Source organism: Cornus florida, unplaced genomic scaffold (assembly GCF_030987335.1).
Source record: "Cornus florida cultivar Cherokee Brave unplaced genomic scaffold, ASM3098733v1 CherokeeBrave_3.0.0_Hap2_Chr02, whole genome shotgun sequence".
NCBI lineage: Eukaryota > Viridiplantae > Streptophyta > Magnoliopsida > Cornales > Cornaceae > Cornus > Cornus florida.
Window position 1 is genome coordinate 22,090,427 of NW_026775572.1, and position 26,172 is coordinate 22,116,598.

The 26,172-nt window shown below is 35.9% G+C and overlaps 2 protein-coding genes and 1 non-coding gene across 3 annotated transcripts; 1 reads left to right on the plus strand and 2 right to left on the minus strand.

Annotated features, from left to right (window-relative positions):
- Window positions 1-323: 323 nt before the first annotated feature.
- Window positions 324-521, minus strand: LOC132297611 (U2 spliceosomal RNA). Its single transcript, XR_009479311.1, has one exon. It is a non-coding gene; the product is annotated as a U2 spliceosomal RNA (small nuclear RNA).
- A 9,168-nt stretch (window positions 522-9,689) lies between these two features.
- Window positions 9,690-12,570, plus strand: LOC132294225 (costars family protein). Its single transcript, XM_059792003.1, has 2 exons — window positions 9,690-9,901; window positions 12,115-12,570. The coding sequence occupies exons 1-2, from the start codon at window positions 9,818-9,820 to the stop codon at window positions 12,298-12,300; spliced, it is 270 nt and encodes an 89-aa protein (XP_059647986.1). The 5' UTR covers window positions 9,690-9,817; the 3' UTR covers window positions 12,301-12,570.
- A 400-nt stretch (window positions 12,571-12,970) lies between these two features.
- Window positions 12,971-25,327, minus strand: LOC132294224 (KH domain-containing protein HEN4). The gene is made up of 7 exons (XM_059792002.1): window positions 24,500-25,327; window positions 21,792-22,235; window positions 21,416-21,691; window positions 18,827-19,120; window positions 18,651-18,733; window positions 13,988-14,099; window positions 12,971-13,326 (listed from the first exon to the last, which is right to left on the minus strand). The coding sequence occupies exons 1-7, from the start codon at window positions 25,139-25,141 to the stop codon at window positions 13,189-13,191; spliced, it is 1,989 nt and encodes a 662-aa protein (XP_059647985.1). The 5' UTR covers window positions 25,142-25,327; the 3' UTR covers window positions 12,971-13,188.
- Window positions 25,328-26,172: the final 845 nt, after the last annotated feature.

Here is a 26,172-nt window from a genome sequence, read left to right on the forward strand (position 1 = left end):
TAGGCATCATGTGTTGGTTTTGTTACCCTCCAAAAAATGGGAGGAAATGAAAAGAAAAACTGATTTTTAATGAAATTTCGTTAATACTAATTTGGCTCTTATTTTTATAAAAGACAAAATTTATAAAAAATGGTATAAAAAATGGTCTCTCCATTTGAGGGCAAACGTTCTACTGTGCTTCATGTTTTGATGTAGCTCAGAATTCTAGTCAAAACAATTTCTTTTTTAGTTTGGTGCCACTTGACCCAATTAAGAGTAAAATAAAAATTCCCGCCTTCTCTAGGCCCAAAGGCCATGAACATGTAATTTTAAACTAAGATTTTGTGGGGTGGACCAGGACTAGGCTATAGTGCAACACCAAGGCGACCCACGAGAGGCCCAGCAGCAAGCTACTGTAGCGGCCTCTCCCCCCTAAAAAAAATTAATTTAATACTGTGTGGGCCAATGGCCCACGTATCAGATATTAAACTGATAAGAACAGATACTACACTTGATCTTAGCCAAAAGGCCGAGAAAGGTATGACTTGTTCATTCACCAGCCTCTCCTTTTATAACCAACTCTCTCTCTCCACTTTTCTCTCTTAACCGATGTGGGACTTTGGTAAAACACTTCTATTGACTGTTCTTCATAGTCTTGGCTTTCATGATATATCTATCTATCACCTATCCTTGACTTGCTTCTAACATTTGGAATTGCCTAAATAATCTTCAAGTTTCAATAAGTTAATGTTTACCATCGTCGTGCCTTATTGAAATTTATGTTCATATATATACTTAAAAATTGTGTTTATATATACATATACCTCCAAGGCTTTGCAGCGATGATGAACTTTCAGTGCATTCCACACAAAGTGCATCTCGCGGCTGCAAAAGCTGGGCATTGGGATGATAAGCTAAAATATATCCATTTGGGTTTGGCATGGCATGAGTTTAAATTTACAGACATTCAAGACACGAAATTTTCAAAAGAGAGATAGAGAGGTGAAAAAACAAGGAGCATTATTAATGTAAAGATAATAGTGATGGTATATGTTATTTAGCGTGAGTGATTAATCCGAGGAGATTGAAAGAGTACAAAGAATACTAACCACGAGGCTAATTTTATTTTTTTTAAACACAAAGTGAGTATTAGTGCACACTTTAAACAAACATATGACCCCAATAATATATAATCAACATATATTTGAGGCCCATATTTTTTTTCGATGTAATTTAGTTGGTTTAAATTTTAATTTTAATAGCATTAATCGTGTTGAAGGAACAGTTTAGGGCCTTGTAGGATGACACAAGACAATTACTTCATACAAATAAAATTGAGGGTTGGAGATTTGGAGTGACCACAAATCATACTCCATCAATCTAGGAATTAAACCTAAATCAATTCGATCCCTATGAATTGGTAAAAATTAAAACCAATCTGATTCGTAGAAGACTTTAATCTAAATCAATCTTGAATTGGATCACATTAACTCTTCGGACTGAACTCTTCTAAACAAACTATTTTTAATTAACCACAGTCTAATGAATGAATTATCAATTTATCATATATCAATTCATAAAGGAGTATTTAAAAAAAAACAATGAAAATCAGTCATTATAACCAATTTAGATTAAATGAATGATTAGAGGAGGATAGTCACGTCTTCAAAGTTTTACTCACTTGAGAATCCAAGAACTATTACATGATCCAGAAGCTCGACACCACAATATTGGTCTGCATATGGCTGGGATGGTGTTGGTCCCTTTGGTTGGGTTCATCAAATATAAAAGCAAACATATCTAAATAGAATTATTCATAAAATAATCATCTCATTACTTTTCTCTTTATTATAATCCAAACAGATGAAAGAATTTTTTTTTTTTTTTTTTTAAAGTACATGTATCGGCCCATAACACATGCACTATTTAAGTCAAGAGTATGATTTAAAAACGAGACCTCAACGACTTACCTCCAAATTCGTACCAACCCCGCTATACCCTAGAGCTCTATTTACTTATTTACTTACTAATATTAAGGACTTATTTCTTTTTCATAACAATTATTCCAAAACACATTTAAGTTATTTAATAGGACGCGATATTCCCACTCCATTTTATTGCAATTTCACTCCAATTTAAAAGAAAATTACATTTTTAACCTTAACTTTATGAATAATTAATTATTTGTTCTCAAGTGCCACATCTACCCTTTAAATTTTGAAACCACTGTTTTTTGTTTGTCAAACAAATAATCTTTTGCCTTTCAGTTCCTCTGTTTCTTGTTCTCATTGCCATTAATATCCCTTTTGAGTTCTGAAATTGGTAAAAAGTTACTAATTAATTTTAATCAAGTATATGAAAATAATTATATAATAAAACTGCCGAATGCAGAGACAAAAGTCACGCCCCAGTGAGCGTGATCCACTCAAATGCACCATGAGTCCCTTTTGGACAATTAGAAACCACATCCAGAAACCCTTTTTTCTTCAATTTCTTTGCTCATGTCGGTCTCTTGTGCTACATTGCGGACACAATAGAGCTGGCCTTGAGTTTGTTACTTCATATTGTTGAATGAGAGCTTAAGACACACACAATAACATATTCAAGAAGTATGGAAAATTAAAATTTATATTATTCTGCTTCTCTAACCCGTTTAAGCCTTGTAACAAATTATTTTTATTTCTAATGTATGTTGCTTCAGTTGGATAAATTATCTTTTTTGTCAGGAAAAAAAGAAAGAGAGAAAATATTAGAAAAATTAAAGAACGTAAAAAAGTTAAAAGCTTGTAGTGAAAAGGATAATTATGGTATTATAAAATAAGAGATGATGCATTAATGAATTCAGGGAAATTTTTTTATCATTTTCCTTAAAAGAAAAAAAAAAAGAAGTGAAGTGCAATTGTGAAAAAATAGAGTGAGATTATCGCCTCCTTATTTAATATGTCCTTTGTTTTTCTTTCTTTTTCGTTCCTTGTCATTCATTGTCCCAGTTTGGTTGGAAGGCAATGAAGGAAAAATAAAAGAAAGAAAGGTGTTGGATTGAAATAAGATATTATGTTTGGTATAGATTTTTAAAGAAAGATAAAGAAAATGGCTTTGGAAAGATACAATTTAGGCATCATGTGTTGGTTTTGTTAAACTCTCAAAAATGGGAGGAAATAGAAGGAAAGGGAATGAAAGACTAGCGATTTTTAATGAAACTTTTTTAATATCAATTTTACCCTTATTTTTATAGAAGATAAAATTTATGAAAAAGGGGTATGGCAGTAAATTAATATATATATATATATATATATATATATATATATATTTCAAATATGATTACTATCATTTTTTTTATTTTTCTTTATTAATCAACCAAACACGATAAATAGTTAATATATATCTTCTCATTTATTTATTTATTTTTTCCCTATACCAAACATGGCCAAATTCAAAAGCCATCCAACTCTTAATTTTCCGCTCAAAACAACCCTGGTTAGCCAACCCTGCTCCAGTTCATTTGAGGAGAGAGGGTGAGAATTAGCACGAGAGAAAAGTTTTTTTTTTTTTTTTTTTTTTAAATTTGAGTTTGAAAAAAGTATACTAGCTAGGTCTGAAATTTGCAAAAGTTCATGTAAACTGTAGAGCTCAACTGAGCGATGGTATCTTTCATAGGTTTATATCTCCAGTTTCCGTCCATTGTAAGATTACGAAATGCATATATCTATAACATTACACAGAGAACGTCCACTCAGTAGTTATGTAAATTACCATTGTATGTATGTATACATACAATGTTCATGCTCGTTTATTTACTGATGTATATATATACACACATTATTCAAGCATATACAGGCCACAGGGGGACTGGTCATTACAAATTGTTGCCATGCATTGTTTTATTTTTTGAAGCCGGAATTGGGTCATCAAATCTAGGACAATCCCAACAAGATAGGCCCAACAAATGCACATAGGCCCAACCATCTAAATAACATGGATTTTGGGCCCAATTCCACCCTAAAATTTTTGTACTCAACCCAACATTCAAAAGTTTTTCTATGTGCTTACTCATAAAATATAAGCTTATTAATTTTGACGAATATGTGCTCTATCATAAAATAATAGTTGTTTGTTAATTTGTAACAGTTGTTGATAAGAATGTCAGGTTTTATTTTTTTTAAAAATGTATAGTCAAAGAGCAATATTGAAACTTTAATGTGATTATTATTTAAAGCTTTTATAAGTCATTTAAATATGGTTTGTATTTAATGAATATAAAAGAGAGAGTATAAAACTTTGTTTTGTATTCAACATGGTATTAGAATCTTTCGATTACTGGTAATAATTTTATCAGTTTATCGTAGTCACCGCCAGAGATGGCTGCATCAGCCCCATTTCTAGCGGTCACACTCAAAACATCCCAGCGCCACCAAAAATAGCCGAAAAACACCACGCACGGCCACCAATTTTCATCTTGCAATACATAATTTTAAAGAATCTTTTATGTTCAGTTTGCCAACGGTTTAGATGTTCACGGCTTCATATTTATTTATTTTTTATTTTTTAATGTTAAACATTTTTATATATACAAGGTTGACAATTACAAGGAGGTCGGTGACCTAGGTTTGAAACGTGATGGTGCGATTTTGCATAAGGAGGTGATCCTAGTATATTCGCTGGCTCATGAAAAAACTTTCCAAAGACATCTGTGTGTGTGTATATATTAATTCAACACACTATATATATAACACCATAACTCCTAATTCTTGATGGACAAGAAACTCACTTCTAATTCTTGATGGACAAGAAACTCGCTTCTAGTGCTTTTATAAAGATTCACTCCTAATTCATTATATCCTAACTATATATATATAGACATATCAGAGAAAATTAAGTTGGCAGATCGAGTTGTTTGGTGATTTGATTTGTTTATTTTCCCAAAAGCAAACGATGAAGGAAATTGCAAGATTTCAGGATAAAGATTTCGAAGAATTTGATGCAAAGAAGGAGAAGCTGATTAGACATCTTGAAAAGAAAAAGATTTCAATGAAGCGCAGGCACCGCCAGGAAGAGTTTGAACTGGAAAGAGAGTTTTATGCTAAACAAAACCAGTTATTTATGGAGTACACCCCAAACTTCTCAGACTCGGAGGCCGCGGCTGCAACAAAACCAAACTACACAACAGCCGGAGGCGGAGCTGTTTTCATGATTTGCTACAACAGAGATTTCGATGCTCCGTATGTTTACGAAATTTATTCTATCAGCTTCCAATGTTTTGGCAGATTGTCTAGCTCTCGTTATGCTTCTTCACCACCTTCAATGCCACGCCCTGTAAAACAATTGAAAAGAAAATCATACCCATTCTCTATGGGATTTTTCTCAGTTGGATCCAAAATATATATGGTTGGTGGTGAAATGTTAACCCGACCCGAACAAACTACCGGAATTCAAGCTTGCAATGGTGTCTATGTATACGACGCAGTCACCAACTCTGTTATGCCTGGACCTTCCATGCTTAAACCCAAGGTAAAACCTTTTGTGATGGGACCCATTGAGGGCAAATTTTATGTCCATGGTATTAGCCTACAGTCTCATAATTTCGAACTATTTGACCCGGAGTTAGAGCAATGGTTTGAGCTTCCTCATGCTCCTGTTCAAAGTAATGTTCAATTAACAGAAGATTATAATATAGTTGCATATGTTGTGATTGACCATACCATTCTTCTATCCACAACTAGTGGTGAAGGGTTCTCCTTCAATATCAGTACAAGGAGTTGGGACGAAGGGACTTGTTCTGATTTACCCTCTCAATTAGGTCCAGCTGTTCTTGGTCAGTTTTACGGGCTCGTGGAAATAGGTCCCTCCCAGTTTCCAATTTTTTCTAATTTCCGTGTCGAACGTGATCGCTACGATCAGAGTTTCAACTTCTTCGAAGATGCTCCGGTCGAGAACCTTCCGAACCCGGGCATCCATGTGAGATATGGACACCAAGGGTATGTGGCCTACTTTGGTAACCAACACTTCTGTCTTGTTCGCTCTGGTTATGATGGGTGTCCCTATGATGATGACATACCTCCTAACTATCACGTTTCGATTGACCTCTTCCGTATGGAGTCGGAGTCGCGGTGCAGCAGTCGCAGCGGCCGCGTTAAATCTCGCCACCGCCGCTTTTTTGCCGTCGATCATCATTCTTTATCATACATCATGGATGACAACCATGGTGAAGATTTTAGGAGGACGGTCTGTTTTGCCACCCCCACGATTTGATTAGTTTGGTGAACGAACTATGTGGTGTACGTGATGTGATCTAATTATGTTGGATTTTGATGCGAACATGCTAGCTAGAGTAGATGAATGGAATGAATTGTATTGGTTGGTGGCATATTGTTGGTTATACAGATTGCTACGTATGAATGGTGTTAACAACTCATATTTATTATCTGATAAAATAAAACTTTCATAATTTCAAAAAAATAAAAATTTTGTTGCACAAAAAGTGACACCTGGTACACAAAAAGTGGTACCTATGTGAATAAAAGTAGTACCTCTATACTCAAAATAAAAGTGGTACCTGATGCATAAAAAGTGATATCTGTGCCTAAAAGTGGTATCTTTGTGAAAGTAAATAGTATTTTTTTATATTCACGTCAATATTTTGATCAATTTTATTTTTTTTTAAATTATGAAATTTTAACTTTGTTAAATAATAAATATGAATCATTAACACAATTTTCACACTAAATAATCACTTGTTTATATTATTTGAATGAATTATTTTGTTATTTATAATTCTATGTTGGGGCTGGGGCACTTTGTCTAATATGTGGTAAAATAATAATAATAATAAAAGTGATTTGACAGACCGGTTGATCCCAACGTTCCAAGGCTTTGCAGCGATGATGAGTTGCACTTTCTGAGCATCCCACACAAAGTGCATCTCGCGGCTGCAAAGGCTGTTCATTGGGATGATAAGCTAAAATAGCAATATCCATTCGAGTTTGGCATGAGTTTAAATTTGTCAACATTCAAGACTCGAGATTTTTAAGAGAGGGAGAGTGGTGAAAAAACAAGGAGCTTTATTAATGTAGAGATAATAGTGATGATATAGCGTGAGTGACTAATCCGAAGAGATTGAAAGAGTTCAAAGAATACCAACCATGAGGTTAATTTTAATTTCTTAAACACAAAGTGAGTATTAGTTCACACTTTAAACATACAGACGACCCAATAATATATAATCAACATATATTTGAGTCACATTTTTTTCTGATGTAATTTAATTGGTTTATTTTTTAAATTTCAATAACATTACTCGTGTTGAAGGAATAGTCTAGGGTCTTGTAGGATGACACCGGACAATTACTTTGTACAAATAAAGTTGAGGGTTGGGGTGACCACAAATCGAACTCCAATGATTAGGAATTAAATTTAAGTACAAGTCCAATATCTATGAATTGATAAAAATTAAAACTAATCTGATTCGTGAAAAACTTAATCCAAACCGATCTCGAATCGGATCAAATCAATTCTACTTATGGAGCTTTTCTAAACAAACTATTTTTATTTTTATATTTATTTTTATTTTTATTTTTTAATTAACCACGGTCTAATGGATGAGTTATCAATTTTTATATATCAATTCATATAGGAGTATTTAAAAATAACAATGAAAATCATTGATTATAACCAATTTAGATGAAATGAATGATTAGAGGAGGATAGTCACCGTTTTTAAGTTTTACCGACTGAAGAATCCAAGAACTATTTAACATGATCCAGAAGCTCGACACCACAATATTGGTCTGCATATGGCTGGGATGGTGTTGGTCATTTTTTGGGTTCATTAAATATAAAAGCAAACATTATCTAAATAGAATTATTTAAATAATCATCTCATTACTTTTCTCTTTTTATAATCTAAACAGATGAAAGGTTTTCTATTTTCCTTCTTTACTTGCTAGAATTAAGGACTTAATTTTTTTTTTTTTTTTTTTTTTTTCATAACAATTATCCAAAAACACATTTAAGTTATTTAATGGGAGACGATATTCCCATTCCATTTTATTGCAATTGCACTCCAATTTTAAAAGGAATGACATTTTTAACATTGATTTTATAAATAAATGATTATTTGTTCTCAAATACCACATCTACCCTTTAAAATTTGAAACCATTGTTTTTTTGTTTGTCAAACAAATAATCTTTTGCTTCCAATTCCTCTGTTTCTTGTTCTCATTGCCATTAATATCCCTTTTGAGCTCTGAAATTCGTAAAAAATTCATAATTAATTTTAATCAATTATATGAAAAAAATTAACAAAAAAAAAAAAAAAAAAAAAACTGCCGAATGTAGAGACAACAATCACGCCCCAGTGAGTGTGATCTACTCAAATGCACCATGAGCCCCTTTTGGACAATTAGAAGCCACATCCAGAAAACCTTTTTTCTTCAATTTCTTTGCTCATGTGCGCTACATTGCGGACACAATAGAGCTGGCCTTGAGTTCGTAACTTCATATTGATGAATGGGAGCTTTAGACACAATAACATATTCAGGAAGTATGGAAAATTAAAATTTGTATAATGCTGCTTCTCTAGCCGGTTTAAGCCTTGTAACAATTTATTTTTATTTCTGATGCATGTTGTTTCAGTTGAATAAATTATATTTTTTGTCAGGAAAAAAAGAAAGAGAGAAAATACTAGAAAAATTAAAGAATGTAAAAAAGTTAAAAGTTTGTAGTGAAAAGGGTAATTATGGTATCATAAAATAAGAGATGATAGCATTAATAAATTTAGGGACTTTTTTGTTATTTGTTTTATTAAAAAAAAAAAAAAAAAAGTGAAGTGCAATTGTGAAAAAGTATTTAATATGTCATTTGTTTTTTTTTCTTTTGCCTTCCTTGTCTTTCATTATCCCATTTTGGTTGGAAGGTAATAAAAAGAAAAGAAAATAAAAGAAAGGTAATGAAGCGAAATAAAATATTATGTTTGGTATAGATTTTTAAAGGAAATGGACGGATTTGAAAAGATACAATTTAGGCATCATATGTTGGTTTTGTTATGTTCCCAAAAATAGGAAGAAAAGGAAGAAAATATTATGATTTTTAATGAAATATTCATTTATTATATCAAATATTTATTTTTTAATATTGATTAATCAGATTTAGCAGTAATCGAAGTTAGAACTAAATCAAAAAAGAAATTGTTAATTGTAAATTTATATTTTTTAAAGAACGGTGCTACTTGACTCAATTAAGAGTAGAGCCGAAACAGATGCACGTGTTTTAGTCACCTCATGAATTAAAGGGTTAGCCTAAAGCTCATTATTAGTGGGGAAATGTGGCGAAAAAAGTAGAACACTAGGACCATTTACCCCACCTCTATATGATTTTATAGCCCCACTCACATTTTGACTTTATTAGTGGGGAAAGGTGTCAAAAAAAAAAAAAAAAAACACTTTTTGTGTCAAAAGGGAATTCGAATGGTGTATTGGTGAGCCACGTTCCTTGTGAGAGGGTGGTGACCTTTGAATGCTAAAACAAAGCCGTTTTTAAGTCATGGGTTTGGCGCAAGTTTTTTTTATATTAAAAAAAAAAAAAAAAAAAACTAAAATAATACCAAATCTTGTTTATTGTCGAGGGATAAATAATAAATAAAATTTTATTTTATTTTTTTATTATTTTGTTACCAAAAATAAAGAAAATTGAGATAAGACGTTGAAGAAGAGATAATAGACCCAAAAATTTAGCAAGTAAAATACACCCCTTGTATTTATTTTCCTCCATTTTCCGGGAAAGCGTCCTACAGAAATTCTGTTAGAAAAAAAAATCCCAGGTGAGTGAGGTCGGTAAATCTGAAATGTTGAACGTAGAAGAAGAGGTTGAGCGACTCAAAGAAGAAATCAAACGGCTTGGCAAGATCCAAGACGATGGCTCTTACAAGGTACATTCATTCATCCATCAAAACCTTTGTATGTATATATATGTGTGTGTGTGTGTGTGCGCGCGCGCGTTACACGATTCGATTTATTTACAATCAGCAGTTTGGAATTTGGGTTCTTTTTGTTCTAAGCGAACAAACTCATCGTATTTTCAGACTAAGAAGTATAAATATATTCGTATTGGATGGTTTAGAATTTGAAATACCAAATCAATGGCGGATCTGTGATATTTAGTTGATCATTTTCTCTTTTCTTAATGGGGTCTGAAGATTTCTGTTGTTTTATGGTGATCTTTAGATAATTTTTTTATTTGGGTGGTGTTTTACTTTGTGCTTGATTCAACGCACATTATAATAAGCTTCATGATATATAGAATTCGAGATGTTTAATGTTAGAAGTCATTATATGTTAGTAACTAGTGGATCTATGATTCATCAAATTAACCAGTTGTATGCTTAATTCATACTTCAGACATTGTAATTAGAAGTTTCCATAATAAGAGAAAAGTCCTCTCTGGTGATGTTCTCTCTGGTCATGGGGGTTAGGTTTTGTGAAACTTTTCTTGTACATGGTAGAGAGAGAGTTTTCTAGCCATGGATGAGATTTTTTTTATAAAAACTACATGGTTACTCTTTGGCAAATGCTGAGATGAATCCATTAATATTGATGAGGGCAATACTGAATAGGTTATTGATGTAAATTAATGAAGCTTGATTGGTAAAACTGTGGGATTCAAGTCCACATCAACTGTAGCAAGGCAACTGTTTTTGAATCAGTTGAGCTGATGAGAGAGGATTCTAGGGTTCACCAAGCTGTAGGCGATTTTAGCTTTGTCCCTATTCTCACTGAATCAGTTGAATGACGAAGCTGGGGTAGCCGGAAATGGAAGAGAGTGGCGAGATCAGTGTAAGTTCGGATGTTATAGATATGTGAGTTTGCCTTCAAATACAATTCATTAATTAATTCTGTACGTACTGATGTTTGTTGAAGGGGTATTCTTTCAAAAGGGAGGGCAACTCAATTGGAGTTGTTGGATGATGAAGGTTTGGGGACTTTTTTAAAGAAATGCGTAATTTAAGATTAGAGAGGAGATTGAAGAAACTATGGTGGAGGTGACCAGCCCCAAATGGCCACTGGGGTCTCAATGAATGTTATGGTGTTGAACTATTAGATGTGGGGACCACCCTAACAGTTTCCTGTCGAAAAAATTACACAAACTCCATCCTGTTAAAGGAGTTACAGTAAGAGATGACTGTCTTTCTTGGTTCATACCTTCATATCTGCACATATTTTGTGTACCTCCTTTGAGATTTTGCTCATGTAGTAGTGTCATATCTCTATAGCGTATAAGAGGGAAATGCAATTTGTTCTTGTTAAGATTGGATCAAGAAATTATTATTCGCTGAATCCTTAACATGGATTTGTGGTTGGAAATCAGTATTTCCTTCCTCGTTTTAATTTAATTGGATGCTCCTCAAGTATAAGCATCATTCTTTTATTGCTTCCCTCTAAGGCTCCTGACTGAGGTGTAAATTCATCGAGACCTAATGACGTTTGACACACTTCACCAACTAGATTGAAACTATCAAATGATGGATCCCTATCATTTTTGTGATGTGGATGAGTGAAAGGGGAGATTATATAGGGGTGTGGGATAAGGATGCGGAGGACTCAAAGTCGTAATGTGGTGGTTCTTTCTTGACAATGTCAAAATTAGCTCATGTTTTACTTGGAACGGGGAGATATGGAAAGCCCAAATAGGAATGCATTTGGAGACTCTCGCTTTTAGTGTGTCCCATCGTTTGCAAATTAACTTCCTTGGTAAACCCAAGTGAACGGAGAAGCACCAAGCTGTTGGGTAATATTGTGTAGGTTCTTTAGAGCCTCTTCTGGAATAATGAAGAAGAGGGCATAGAAAATAAGAGCTCTTGGATTTTATTCTAGTTGTCTATTGAAAGGCAGGGTAAATTTCTATTATAATATGAAGACATCTTGTAGAAGTTACAGTTTCTCAAAGTCTCCCATCTCCATTTCTGGCCCATTCTGTACTCATGACTTAAACCCATCCCATATTTTTTCTTTCTTCTCTTATTTTTTTCTCTTTTTTCTTTTTTAGGCCATGTTATAGAAACTCACATTTTGTTCTTTCAATGTCAAAATTTTCAATAGATTATGTTTTCTACTTACCATAACAATGTTGTTTACTGTCTTGAAGGTCACATTTGGTGTGCTCTTTAACGATGACAAGTGTGCGAACATATTTGAAGCATTGGTTGGTACATTGAGGGCTGCAAAGAAACGTAAAGTTCTGACTTATGACGGTGAACTATTGCTTCAAGGTGTTCATGATAATGTTGAAATCATTCTCAAACCGACGCCAGCAGCAGCTGCAGCAACTTGATGCTATGACACAATTAAAAGAGTGCATTTGCTTCCAGCAATTATGGTTCTTGGATAAGTAATATAAAAATTTGTGTATGATGTGTGATTGAGAAGCACTATATAGCTTCCCTTTTATCCATAAGCTTGAGGACATAGACAAGTGAAACAGGAGCAAGAGTGCATCTGCTCTATCAGCATCTTATGTTTGTATTATTCTGCTAAACTTAAAAATTTGGGTAAAGTATTTTACTGTACTTTTATCAATTAGTATATGGTTGAAATTTCGGAAGTTGGTAATGGGTAACCTATTTCACCCAGAAGTACTGGAACCCAGTCTCCTCGTCACATAAAAGTTTTTGCATTATGACAATATAAACATGTCACAAAATGCTTAAATAGTTGCTTTGCAGGACTTTTCCACAACATGACATAATTAATAATTAAAATGTGCCAACCTAAATCACACAATGAGATGGATCAACTACGCGATAATGCTATTGTTTTCTTCATCGTGCGTGCATTGAATGAAGGTTTTCTGAGAAACTAGAACAGCTAGAGTGTGGTGATTGCCAGATAAACATTTGGAGCAAAAGTGATGAATTGCAGTAATGACAGTTTCTTTCTTTTCGTTTTCTGGATTTGCAATAATAAGGTTTGCTGCAACCTTTTTTTTTTTTTTTTTCAATCTATTCAAACAACAATAATGTTTTCTCCTCCTACAAAACATTTTGGTGATTGATTGATGTTGATATGCTTTGGAGCGAAACGAAAAGATTGGCATAAACAGAGGGCTCAAAGACTCCTAAATTTAGTGTACAGAAGTTGGATGGAACAAATATATTAAAACGGGTGAGAATTTGTAGCTGTCTTCTCCTCGGTGAGATTGTCAAGAGTAAGGATGATCTTGTCATGATGGTCCAGTAAGGATGAAAGCTTGCAGGAGGCTCTGAGCTGCCTGGGTTTCATCGGGGGTTCCTGATATGACGACAATCCTTTCACTTGTTCCAGGATGAGGCTCATGCACTGTGACCTTTGCTCCCGAAATCTGTTCCAGAGAGACCAAAACGTACAATTGAAGGTGAACTTAAAATCAGATTACTTGGAAACTCAAAGATGGCAGCAGTCAAAAGAAAACAGAAAAACGAAAAGGAAAATATATATACACACTTAGAGACAGCTCAACTATTGACTTTAAACATTGAAATGAGAGACCAGTGACTTATCCCAAGTGGTATATTCTCCTTCCAAATAGAAGATTGAAGGTTTAAGACTTTTGAGTCCCCAAGGGGCAAATGGGTGCAACTCATGAACAAATCTGTGTGCTTGTGCGTGTTTGATCCTGTTTGTGCATCTCTACTAATTACATTAGTTTTTTGTTTTTGGCTTTTTTTTAACATAACGTGGTCTACTATACCACTCGATGTGCAGCTTAAAGTTCAAGACTCTTGCACAGGTTCTTAAGGGTTATTAGTGGCCATGAACAACCATAATATAGCATGTACAACAAGATTTCATAGCTTTCTCCTCCTCGGTGAAACAGTATGTACTAGGCGTCGCAAATTGCAAACAAAAACATTTGGAAGTACCATGAAATTTTCAGTAGCCATGAACATCCATCATATAGCACATACATATTGTATGACTAGTTATGCTCAGTATAGCCCAATGAAACGAAGACATTTTTTCAAAAAAGAAGCATGAGCTACCTGTCTCAAACGAGCCAAATTGCTACCATTCTCCCCATAAACCGAGCCAATAACATTTTCGGGAACTACAATTTCCACAGTTGTATTTGTCACAATGGCGGATCTGCTTCCACTGCAAACACCAAAAGAAAGAGCAACTAGCTGATAATCATGAGTAAAAATACATAGATATATTTTTGCAATTAGACAATTTTATAGCAGGCAATTCTAATGTCCCGTCTGGCATCAGATCAAGTGGGTGATATGCAAGAAAAACGGCTAATATTTGATAATGTTGCATATGGAGTGATGACAAAAACAAATTTATGTTATATTGAAAAGGAGGATACAAGTCACGTGATATGCATGAGCATTTTAGAAATTGTCTGATGCATGGCATCAGACAATTTTTTTTTTTTTTTTTTTTTTTGATAAGTACAATTGTATAAAAAAGCGCTCGAAAGGGGAGCGAAACCCAAGAAAGTACAAAGGGCCACAAAGGACCTAAGCCTTCAAAGAGGCCAAAAAATCAACAATCTTCTCTAAAGAGCAATAATCTCTCTCTGAAACCCAACAAAAAAGAGTAGAGAGAATAGAGAATTTAAGCCTAGAAATCGACATCTCCTGCCCTTCAAATATCTCCTATTCCGCTCAAGCCACAAACACCACCACACACACAAAGGTGTAGCCCTCCAAGCATCCCAAATGTGGGCTCCCACAAAGCAACCACTCCATGCCTCAATCAGCCCTCTCACAGAACAAGGCATAACCCAAGGAAACCCAAACAAGCCACACATCAAATCCCAGCAGGCTCTAGCAACGGTGCAGTGTAAGAGAAGATGATCCACTGTTTCTTCATCGCGAAGGCACATATAGCAATGATTAACCACCACCTGATTTCTCCTCCTTAAATTATCCTGGGTTAAAATCTTTCCCAGAACAGAGGACCACGCAAAAAAGGCCACCTTAAGAGGAGCCTTTGAGCGCCAAACGGACTTCCAAGGAAAGAACTCCCTAGGGCCATCTGTTAGACACTTGAAAAAGGACCTAACCTCGAAACGCCCCTGAGAGTTATCAGCCCAAGTCCAACAATCAGAATCCTCAGTCACAATCCTCTGACGATACAACAACTCCAAAAAACGAATAGTCTCCATAATTTCCCAGTCCTGTAGCAATCGCCTGAATCGAACATCCCACACCAGTCTCCCATTATCAAGATGATAACAGATGACCACCATGGCCTGCCTATCCGTAGCAATCCTAAAAAGCTGAGGAAAAGCGAGAGTAAGAGGAACATCACCACACCAAACATCCTCCCAAAAACTAATTCTTCTGCCATCCCTGAGACGAAAGCGGATATGCTTAACAAAATCATCCCACCCCTTCCGAATGACCTTCCAAACCCCCACACCTCTAGGCCCACGCACCTCAAGGGAACACCACCCTCCTCTACTCTCCCCAAACCGACTCGCCACAACCGTCCTCCAAAGCCAGTGTCTCTTCACTCCAAACCTCCACAACCATTTCCTAAAAAGAGCCTTATTAAAAGGCACCAATCTTCTGAGGCCCAAACCTCCATTCCGAATGGGTCTGCAAACATTCTTCCATCGAACCAAATGGAACTTAAACTCTTCCCCTCTGCCCCCCACAGCAAATTACGCTGTAATTTCTCAATCCTCTCCGCCACCGAAGAGGGAATCTGAAAAAGGGAGATAAAGTAAGTGGGAAGACATGAAAGAGTGCTCTTAATCAAAGTGACCCGACCTCCCTTGGAAAGAAACTGCTTCTTCCAACCAGCCAACCTCCTCTCAAATCTATCCACCACTGGATCCCAAACTCCCACACACCTCGAAGGAGCTCCCAGAGGCAATCCTAAGTAAGAGATGGGAAAAGAACCAGTACGACAACCCAGAATATCAGCAAAAGTCTCAATCTCTGGAACCTCCCCCACCGGCACCAGAACGCTCTTGCCAACATTCACTTTGAGGCCGGACACAACTTGAAACCAAATCAGAACACACCGCAAATAGCGAAGTTGGGACACATTCGCATCACACAGAACTAACGTGTCATCTGCAAACATCAAATGGGAAATCTCCAACTGGGAAGCAACATCCCTTCCCACCCGAAAACCACTCAAAAAACCCAGCTCAATTGCCTGACACATCAATCTACCGAGGGCCTCCATGACGAAAAGGAACAAGAAAGGGGAGAGCGGATCCCCCTGTCTCAATCCCCTCGAACTTGATAAAACATTAGAAACTCCTAGTGACACTTGGTGGAGAGCTTGATAAAACATTTATTGAACACTAAAATCGACCGAGAAAAATGTAAACTTTTAAGGAACAATCAAAGAAGGTTTATTAATCATTACCATAAAAACTCCTTCAGATAGAAAGGTGAAATTCATGGGATATTCATCGCAATCAATATTCCTGCCATTTCTCAAGCATTATCAGAAAGTTCCCCAAATTCTTTAATAGTTTCTGAAATATATTCAAAATGTGTCCCCTAAGTTTCTCTTCTTTTTTTTTCCCCCCATTTTTTTTTGGAGAAAAAGTTACTCATTAATGAATAATGGTTGATCAAAGGTTTCCCTTAACTTTTTCCAAAACTTTTATCCTCCCTCGAAGTAACTTTCTTGGCCAATATGATTCCACCAATAGAAAGAAATGAATTTATACACTGCCAATAAATTTTTATCCTTAACTAAAGCTAAATATTATGGCTAAAATTTTTAAGAATGTGTTGTAGTTCAGCAGAACACCACAAAGTCCGAGGAGTTTCATAAGAAACAGACCTAGCAAGAAACGCTAAAACACTAAGAAATTCAAGAGAGTTATTTCCCAAACCAATGAAAATGATTGCTCTTTTAGAGACCGATGGGAAATTAAGTGAAAATAATTGTACAGTATTTCTGTTCTTATTTGATATGTGTGGGAAAAACTTGCATGAGTAGAATCCAAGTTTAAATCCAAAAGCAGGAAGTTCACGACAAAAGATGTAACAGAGATTAGTCATAGATTCACCACTAAATAAATAAAAACTCCACGTGGGGCATCGTCAGTACCAAATAGTCATCATAATGTTTGAAAGCTTCCTTTAATGCGACGTTTGGTGTGCAGGAATGGAATGGAATGCAAATGGGAAAAACTTGGTTGTAAATATGAAATGTATAGGAATGAAATAATAATAACCATTCTAGTGTTTGGTTGGACCAATTTAAAAATTAGAATAGAATAAATTTCTAATTGAATTCTCCAAAATATCCCTCTTAGTAACAAATAAATTAAATTAACAAAATGACATTCTCTAATAATTTTTTAAAAATAAATGGTGGTAGTTGCGGTGGTGGATGGTGAAAAGCGGTAATGGTGTAGGTGGTGGTGTTGGAAGGTGGGGATGGTAGCGGCAACGATGGTGGTGGACGGTGGCAATAGTGTTGGTAGAAGGCGATGGCAGTAATGTGGTAGTTGTGGTGGAAGGAGATAGTGGTGCGACTATGGTGGTGGTGGAAGGCAGTGGAGGTGGCGATTGTGGAAGACGGTGGCGGCCGTGATAATGGTGGCGATGGTGGTGCTGGAAGGCGATGGTGGAAGGCAGTGGCGCTGGTGAAAGGTGGTGGCGGCAGTGGCGCTGGTGGTGCTGGAAACCTGGAAGGTGCTGGCGGAGGTGGAAGGTTCCGGTGGTAGTGATGGAAGGTGGTGGCGGTGGAAGGCGGTGGTGATGGAAGGCGATGGCGGTGGCGGTGGCGGTGGCGGTGGCGGTGGCGGAAGGTGGCGGTGGCGGTGAAAGGTGGTGGCGGTGGCGGTGGCGGTGGCGGTGGCGGTGGAGAAAGGCGGTGGCGGTGGAGAAAGGCGATGGCGGGAATGGTGGTGGAAGGTGTTGAAAGGCAATGGCAGTGGTGGTAGCGGTGGAAGGTGGTGAAAGGCGGTGGTAGTGGTTGCGGTAAACGGTGGTGGTAGCGGTGGTGAAAGGTGGCGGCGGTGGAAAGTGGTGAGCGAAGGTGCAAGTCGGTGGTGGTGGTGGAAAGTGGTGGGCGATGGTGAAAGTCGGTGGCGGTGGTGGTGGTGGAAGGCGGTGGTAGTGATTATGGTGGTGAAAGGTGGATGTGGTTGTGGTGGAAAGTAATGGTGGTTTTTCAATTTGGAACATGAGGGTTTTCTGAGAAGTTGATTTTTTTTTAAAAAAAAATTACTTGGGAATGGAATAGCCATTCCATAGGTTTAGCTGTGGAATGGATTTTCATTCACAAGAATGAATTTTCATTTCAATTGAATGATCATTCCTACTTTAAATTGCATACCAAACAAAAAAATGGTTGGAATGGACATTCCATTCCATTTCATTCCTTCACACCAAACGTAGCATAAAAGTGTCCATCATTCAGTACAAAATGATGATTTATTGATCCATTACCTTCTGGTCATCCTTGGCAAAGCTGCTATAGCACAGTTTACTGCTCGCGCAATGGATGTAAAAGGAAGGAGTGGGATTAGGAGTTTGATTCTTGCCAGTGATAAAAATAAAAAATAAATATAAATAAAAAATTATCTTTTGGTCATCTTCTCTTTGCAAGGCAAAATCTTTCTTGGAATCCATTTACAGCAACATTCATGGTCAAATGTTCACAACATGTGTACTACTACATATAGGGTTTCTAGAAAGTTGTGTCGACACAAACCTGCCAAGTTCAACGCCACCTTTAAAAGAAGTCAATCCTCTGCCAACATCCATGATGCTCCTTGGATTTACTCCAGTTACAGTCTGCAATCAAGGCCACCCATCATCAAATGTGAAATTTTAATTAGGATTTAGATACCAAAAACAAAGAAATGAAAGAAAAAGAAAGCCTATTACCTCCGATGCCCATGACCTTGGCAATGGAGGATGATCAAAATTCTGGGAAAGTCCGAGATGATCCATACTCTGTGTTAAAGTAGGATGCCGATTGATATTATGAGAGACCCCGACAGAATGCAGTCCAAGAGAAGAAGGATCCCTTGATCTTCCATAGGGACTGACCTCAGTAATTGCAGAGGAACTGCTCCTAATTCCAGAACCATTTGATATTTTACTGGGGAAGAAGTTATCTCGCAGTCTACCAGTAACATTGTACAATGCATCTTGTACATTTACAAACTCGCCTGTAATCTGTCAAGCAAAAAACCATTTCTTTTTAGAATATAATTGACTACCTGGCATCCATATTTTTTTTTTTTTGATAAATAAGAACTACCTGCTGCATCCAAAAACATGCTATTCAAAATAAGTAAAAAAAATAAATTATATATATATATATTTGGATATGGGGAATAATGTAGAATAATAAGAAGAAGACAATAGTAGTAATGAGATATGAAAACATTCAACCATCTCCAAAATATATTAATGGATAGATGAAAATTCAATAAATAAAGTTGCTCATGTCATTTTCTTCCAGTCAAGGGCCTCAAGTTGATGTCCCGTCATAACTGGCACAAGCAACGCATATGTGGGATGAGTAACATATGAACAAATTTTGTAACTCCATGGTATACACATGGATTGGCCAGTTCCTGTTTGGAAGGCTGTAATTTCTTAACTGCCGCATTCCTGCTAATAGTTTAGCACATCGTTTTGTTGTTACTATGGGATCCTGAAACACAAGGAGATTTTATTCATAGGTGTCAATTTAGACTCTAATAGTAATAGGTTTCATGCTACGTCAACTCGAACTTGCTCGATCTGTTCAATTGCAACCTGAATGGGATAGGGAACGACAATTCACTGCATGCACGAAATAGAACAAGGAAAAGTTCTTCTCTGATGATGTGGGATCAAGATAGGGGCTTCACATGCATTGTCATCCCTAATATAGTTTCACATTATTGAGTCTTCCAAAATTAATTTCTATACATGGCTACTTCTAATAATTTATAGAAGTAGCCACCACCTTCAAACCTGATTCAGGTGACCTAATTTAAATTCTAGACTTGCAGTATAACTTATTAAATTACATTCATCTTCACAATCAATCGTCTCATTTCCAAATGACAATAGAATCCTCTATAAATATATCATTTAAATTATCTTTGATAATGCTGTCCCTTTAAAATCTACTAGTCAGTTCTATAACACCTAACTATTTTCACCTCTCCATCTTTTTTTTTTTTTACAAGCCACCTCTCCCTCTTCAATCTCTTAATGCATACACCTAGAAATTCCTATTCAATCAGGCTCTATCTTTGCTTTATCCACTTTCAAAATACTAACTATTCATCTATCTTAAAGTGTTTCCTGTTACAAAATCAAAAACTGTAACAAGATTTAAGATTTAATCTCTTTCCTTGTTACTTTGTCTATAACCTTAACCAAGTATGATCTTATAACTCCTAATATCTTTCTTTCCATGACACTTTAAGTTCCCTGTGATGAAGTTTCTCTGCCTCAAGTGTAAGCATCTTTCTAGGAAGTTTTATTGAATTGAACTGTAGTTTATTTTTTTATGAAATTTTGAACTTCTTCCCAAGTATATATGTCAACAATTCTCCCCATCCTTTTCCTATATTTGGCTTCTTAAAATTGTCACCTAACTCAATTTTAAGCCATTGACAGTCAATCTTCAAACGAGTTAAGCTCGTCTTAAGCTTCACAAATCTCTACTTAGCCAAATGAATCCCAAATCTAACATGTCTACAAAGCACAATTCTGCCTGTGCAAAGCTCTTTTAAGTCCTAGATAAAATGAACAGAGAGAATGTCACATCTAAGTATCCCAATTTTCAGAAATAGACACAACTTTATCATCATGAATTGGAGTCAGATATAACTTAAATTAATTGCATCCACATTCCGTAACAAAAGAAAAATATTAACAATTATTCACCCAATATTAGTACCAGTAAGGAAAATTTTGTAACAAAATAATAGGTCAGAACTTCTTTGAATTTAAGGTCTTAATAAAAGAGAGAGCTAATATTAGGCATGAGGATATTATAAAAATAATAATAAATAATAATAAATAAATAAAGGCAAGACTGGAAAGCACAAAATTAGGTTTGCGAGTCTAAAAGAAAAGCAAATGGCAGCCTTGGCGACTGATGGAAGCCTACCGTGCTGGTCTCAGAAAAATTCTGTGAAGACATCTTAAATCTAACAACTGACAGTAGATTGGACCTTAGGTAGGGCATATATGTAGATATTACATAAAAATATGTGCAATAATAAATAAAAATGTAATACAATCCAGAAGATGATGATAACAGTAATGATGAAAAGAACATTATTGTTGTTGTCATTGTTGTTATATGTATTGAGATGTTTTAGCAAAAGGGATAAGTCGATAATTTTACAAGATTTGCATCATTATTTCCAAAACACTGGAAAGTTCCAACCATGAAATGGAAAAAGAAGAGGCCATAATCTTTTAAAACTTACTATTATAGTAGCCAAACACTAAGCTACACACCTGCACTACTTCAACATTTTCTGGAGCACACTTTGGCACTTGGTTTCCCCCAATTATTCGTATGCCAGCACCAGTTATCTTCCTCATCTCTGAAATTATTGTGCCTCCTTTACCCAACAAGCTACCAACTTGGTTTGATGGGACTACAAGCCGTGCAGAAACAGGTGACCCATTATTTGAGCCTGAATCCAGCCCCTTTTCGATGCCAGCCTCTATAGATCTATTAAAAACAAGAATAACTGCATTTTGCGCTGGCGAGTACTGTGATTCAGAATTCTAAGCAAGAAAAAGAACAAGTAAAAAAAAATTACAAACTTGTATATTCTATAATTAAACACAATAAAAAACTGATGAAAATGAAAGCAGTGCAGCAAACCTCCATTGCAGAAACAGTAATTAATCGTTCATCAGAATCTGCTACAGTACCTCCAACACTTATAGAAGCACCTGTTTCATTCTGAAGAGCCTTGACGATTGTTCCTCCCTTGCCAATAACACCCCCTACCCTGTCATTGGAACAGAGAAGCTTAAAAATCACTTCTTGCTGTTGCATCCTTGTGTCCGGGTAGGGAATCCTGTCAGCCTCTATTGGCAATGGACGACCTCCAGAGGCATAATTCAGAGAGCTGGTTGGCATAGGTTGTAGCATTGAACTACGCGATGGCGGACGATCCACACGTGAGACAGGTAAGGTCTCATTTGGAATTGCCTCAGGTGGTCTGCTTCCAGTCATCTTTGTTTTGTCAGATGATGGACAATCTTGAAGTCGGCGGGAAACAGCAACAAGTGCTTTCTTAACGGCCAGAACATCACCCTCAATCTGCCACAATGTTGACCAAATCTTTTATAAATGAACGAGGGTGAAATTCTTTCAAATGGAATAGCATCAAACACAAACATAAAATTGAATGAAATAGTTCACTTCATTCAGATTTATGAGAGTACCAACTACCAACACAGAGCTTAATACTGTCATTTATCTCTCTCTCTCTCTTTTCTTCATTTTTTGGGTATGTAATTGTGCGCATGCATGTGGTTGGTGACAGATGGAGGAATTTTGTCTAATTATAATTAAAGAAAAAATTAATGCCTAATAATTCTACTACAGGGGTAGCTTAATCATAAGGCAATTAAGGCGATTGCTTAAGGCCCCCAATAGGAGAAGAGGCCCCATATCACATTATATAAGGTTTTTTTTTTTTTTTAAGTGCGTTGTCAGGGGCAGCTCATCCATAAGGCAATTACGGCGGTCATGTAAGGCCCCCAATAGGAGAACAGGCCCCATATCTCATTATATTTGTAATATATTTCTTTTAAAGATTTAATTATGGTTCGTGTATTATATTAATTACCAAATAAATACAACTGCTCTTCTATTGATCAATACAAGTTTCTTTTATATTAGTTATATATATATATATATATATATATATATATATTAATGAATTATTTATGCTTAGTGTATTGTATTAATTACCAAATAAATACAAATGCTCTTCTATTGTCAGTACAATTTTATTTAGTTTTATCTTATAATTACCTCATTTTTTTCCCTCAATAATTCTTCTGATTTTTTAACTCTCCTGCATATCAATACTTGTTCAAAATTTTGTACTTTGTAATTTATTGACTCTCTTTCACTTAGCTTTCCAACACAATTAAATCACTATCTATTAAGTTAAAAAACGTAAATAGTGTTTTTATATTTCCTTGGGCTTATTCCAACTTAAGTAAAGAAAATAATTTTTAAATAAAAATAACTAGAACTATATTAATATAATCAATGTGAGAAGGCATAATTTAGCGATTTCACTTTAGGTTTCAAATTGCATCAAGCCAGCCCTGTTCTACTAATTGAAAAAAGTTAGAGACACCATAGAGGGTTTTACTCAAGTGATTTATGTGATTGATAAGTTTGTGGTCCAAGAATACCAGCCTATAGAATACGGGCACAGCATTCGTTGGCAGATAAATCAGGACAGAAACAGAAGAGAACAATAGCATTAGCTAGGAAAGAAGAAGGGAAAAAATAAAAGATATTAAAGTAATAGTTGCCCTTCTTTTTTGGGGAAGATATAAGAGACATAATAAAAGAAAAAATATATATTAAATCTTATCAGATATGAGCTGAAGGGTAATGTATAAATAAAATAAATGGGCAGTCGCCTATTTTCTTGTTTTTTTACCCCATTAAAAGGAAAGAAAAAGGGAGGTTTAACTCATAAGAACACTCTGTTGGGTATACAACAATTGATCAATTTATTGAACAATATCTGTTTGGATCAGATCACAATGAATTGATGAACACAATTAGTATGACCTCTTGTTCAATGTAAGGCTCCTGCCACAGACAGATGTCCCATGCCACAATTTGTGAGCAACTATGCCCAAGAATGAATGAATTGTGATATGACACTAAATAAGCCATATCAACATTCCCGGTTAGAAATTCATAAAGCACTCTAAGGGAGAGAAAATAGGACGACCTATACCACACATCTTGCTGCCTCTAATGACTCCATGTTCATAATAGCAGCATGACCAAATAGAAACGGAAAATTTTTCAAATAGGTCAGGTGTTAGCGCTTATACTAATCTAATATTAATTAGAGGAAGTAAAATCTCTAACTAAAAGCTGCCAAATGGGGCACCAAAAAATGACTCTTCAATCAAGAAATTGTGCCCCTTGAAAATTCCGCCATCTCCATTTTCCCCCAGTGCATTTTGCATAATGCGGCCATCCCACTGTTTCCCTACCTTTTGACTCCTCATATCTAAACAGGGTATCAGTTGCCCTCCCACACTTTTTTTCCCCAACCTCCTAACCCCTCAATCCAAATAGACGGCAAGATTTTACAAAACAATGACTTGAACAGTTCAAATACAAATCACTTATTTTGCAAGATTTGATGTTCTATTGATAGTAAGGATCCATTAGATATACACTTAAAAAAATAAAGGTCACTACCCACTAAAATGTTCAACCCAAAAATGTGCCAAGGCTACTGTAATGCTCGCATTATATGATGCATTGCATAGAAAATTAGAGTAAAATTAAACTCAATGTTGTAAAGGATTCCATACCTCTACCATTTCCTCGCCCGGCAAAGCGCAAGCCGGCGACTTCTCTGAACTCAAAACCTTAATTTTACAGCCATTATCTTTCCTAATCTTCTCAATTACCTTCCCTCCTTTTCCAATCACTGACCCGGCCTGAGTCGCCTCCGCTAACAATCTACACGATACTACACCCCCAGGCGATACGGATACTCCGTCGGTCTCTGCTGCAACATCAAGAATCCTCTCAAAAACCCTAATTAGCGCTTCCTGCGCCGCGGAAACCTCAAATTCTTCATCACTGCCTCTTTCATCTTCCTCTGGATCCTTCAACGTAATTTTCTTGTTGAGTGAGTTCGAAGCAACGATGATAATGACTCTGTCGTCGGAACCGGATGATGGCTCTTCAACTCGGATCTTCGCCGCCGTGTCCTGCTGTAACTGCTTGATGATGGTGCCGGACTTGCCTATGACGCCGCCGATGCGGGAGGCGTGACAGAGGAGGCGGAACGCGACGTGGCCGGCTGGGACCGCGAGGGGTGGAGGCGGTTTGGAGCGTTTGGAGGACGCACCGTTGGAGGTGGTGTAGGAATTGTTGTTGGATTCGAGCATTCCTGTGGCGGTGTGGATTGAACGCTTCGCTGGTGGAGAGAGGAAGGAACTTTCCATATCTGTCTGGTTTCTCTCTCTAGTTGTCTCTCTCTCTACACTCAGACGAGTTGCAGAGAGGAGGAGGAGGAGGAGGAGGAGGAGGTGGAGGGGGAGGGTTTTGCGCTAAAAAGCGCTGGATGAGTTGGTGTCGAGTGAGCACTGCGCTTAGGGGAAATATATCATCGGACCTTTTTGATGTCTTGGTCACTTGCAAGTTGGGTCTAAGAAAAGAAACTTCCTCGTAGTACAAATGATGACCTATCGGATACGATTTACTTGCTACTATTAATGTAGTACTATTTATTACTATTGTCAAGATTTAATTTAGAAACATAGAACCTTGTATCCGAGATGTTTTTTTTTTTTTTTTAAGGGTAATGTTTGAAAATTGGACAATTTAAATTGATTTATATGAATAAAGACGAACGTAGTTATAAATTATATTGTTATTAATGTGACATAAGTTTTTTTTTAATTATCAATTTGACAAAATACTAATAATCAAATTTACCGTTTCCTTCTATTTTCTTTTTTTATTAGTAAAATCACAATGAAAAGAGGTCAGATGCATCTTGCATGTGGTCATTGGGAAATAATATAATATATTTACACACACACATATATATATATATATGAATCTTCAACTCAAGTTTTTAATGAAGATTATTTGTGTTTCAAATGAATATCGATTGGGTTAAGAGAAAGGAAAATAATAGGCTGAAGTACTTGGAATTAGACTGGTTTTGGATGTGCTTAAAAGAATTTATAATTTTTTTTTTTTTTTTACTAAAATGAAATAAAAAAAAACCCATGCAAAATTCACGATGAGTTGATTCGATTTGTCTTGCTCAATCCAAATTGCACTTTCAATTCTAATTTCCTGGATGGATGAATTCAATAAAATTCCTAGTCAAGTCACTTTGACATTGCTTTAGGCTTGTTTAACTATTTCATAATGCTATAAATTGATATTTTTTTTATGATTATCTTTATGTACACAAAGGAGAAAAAAAAAAAAAAAATTAAAATCAAAAAATTAGCTAATTAAT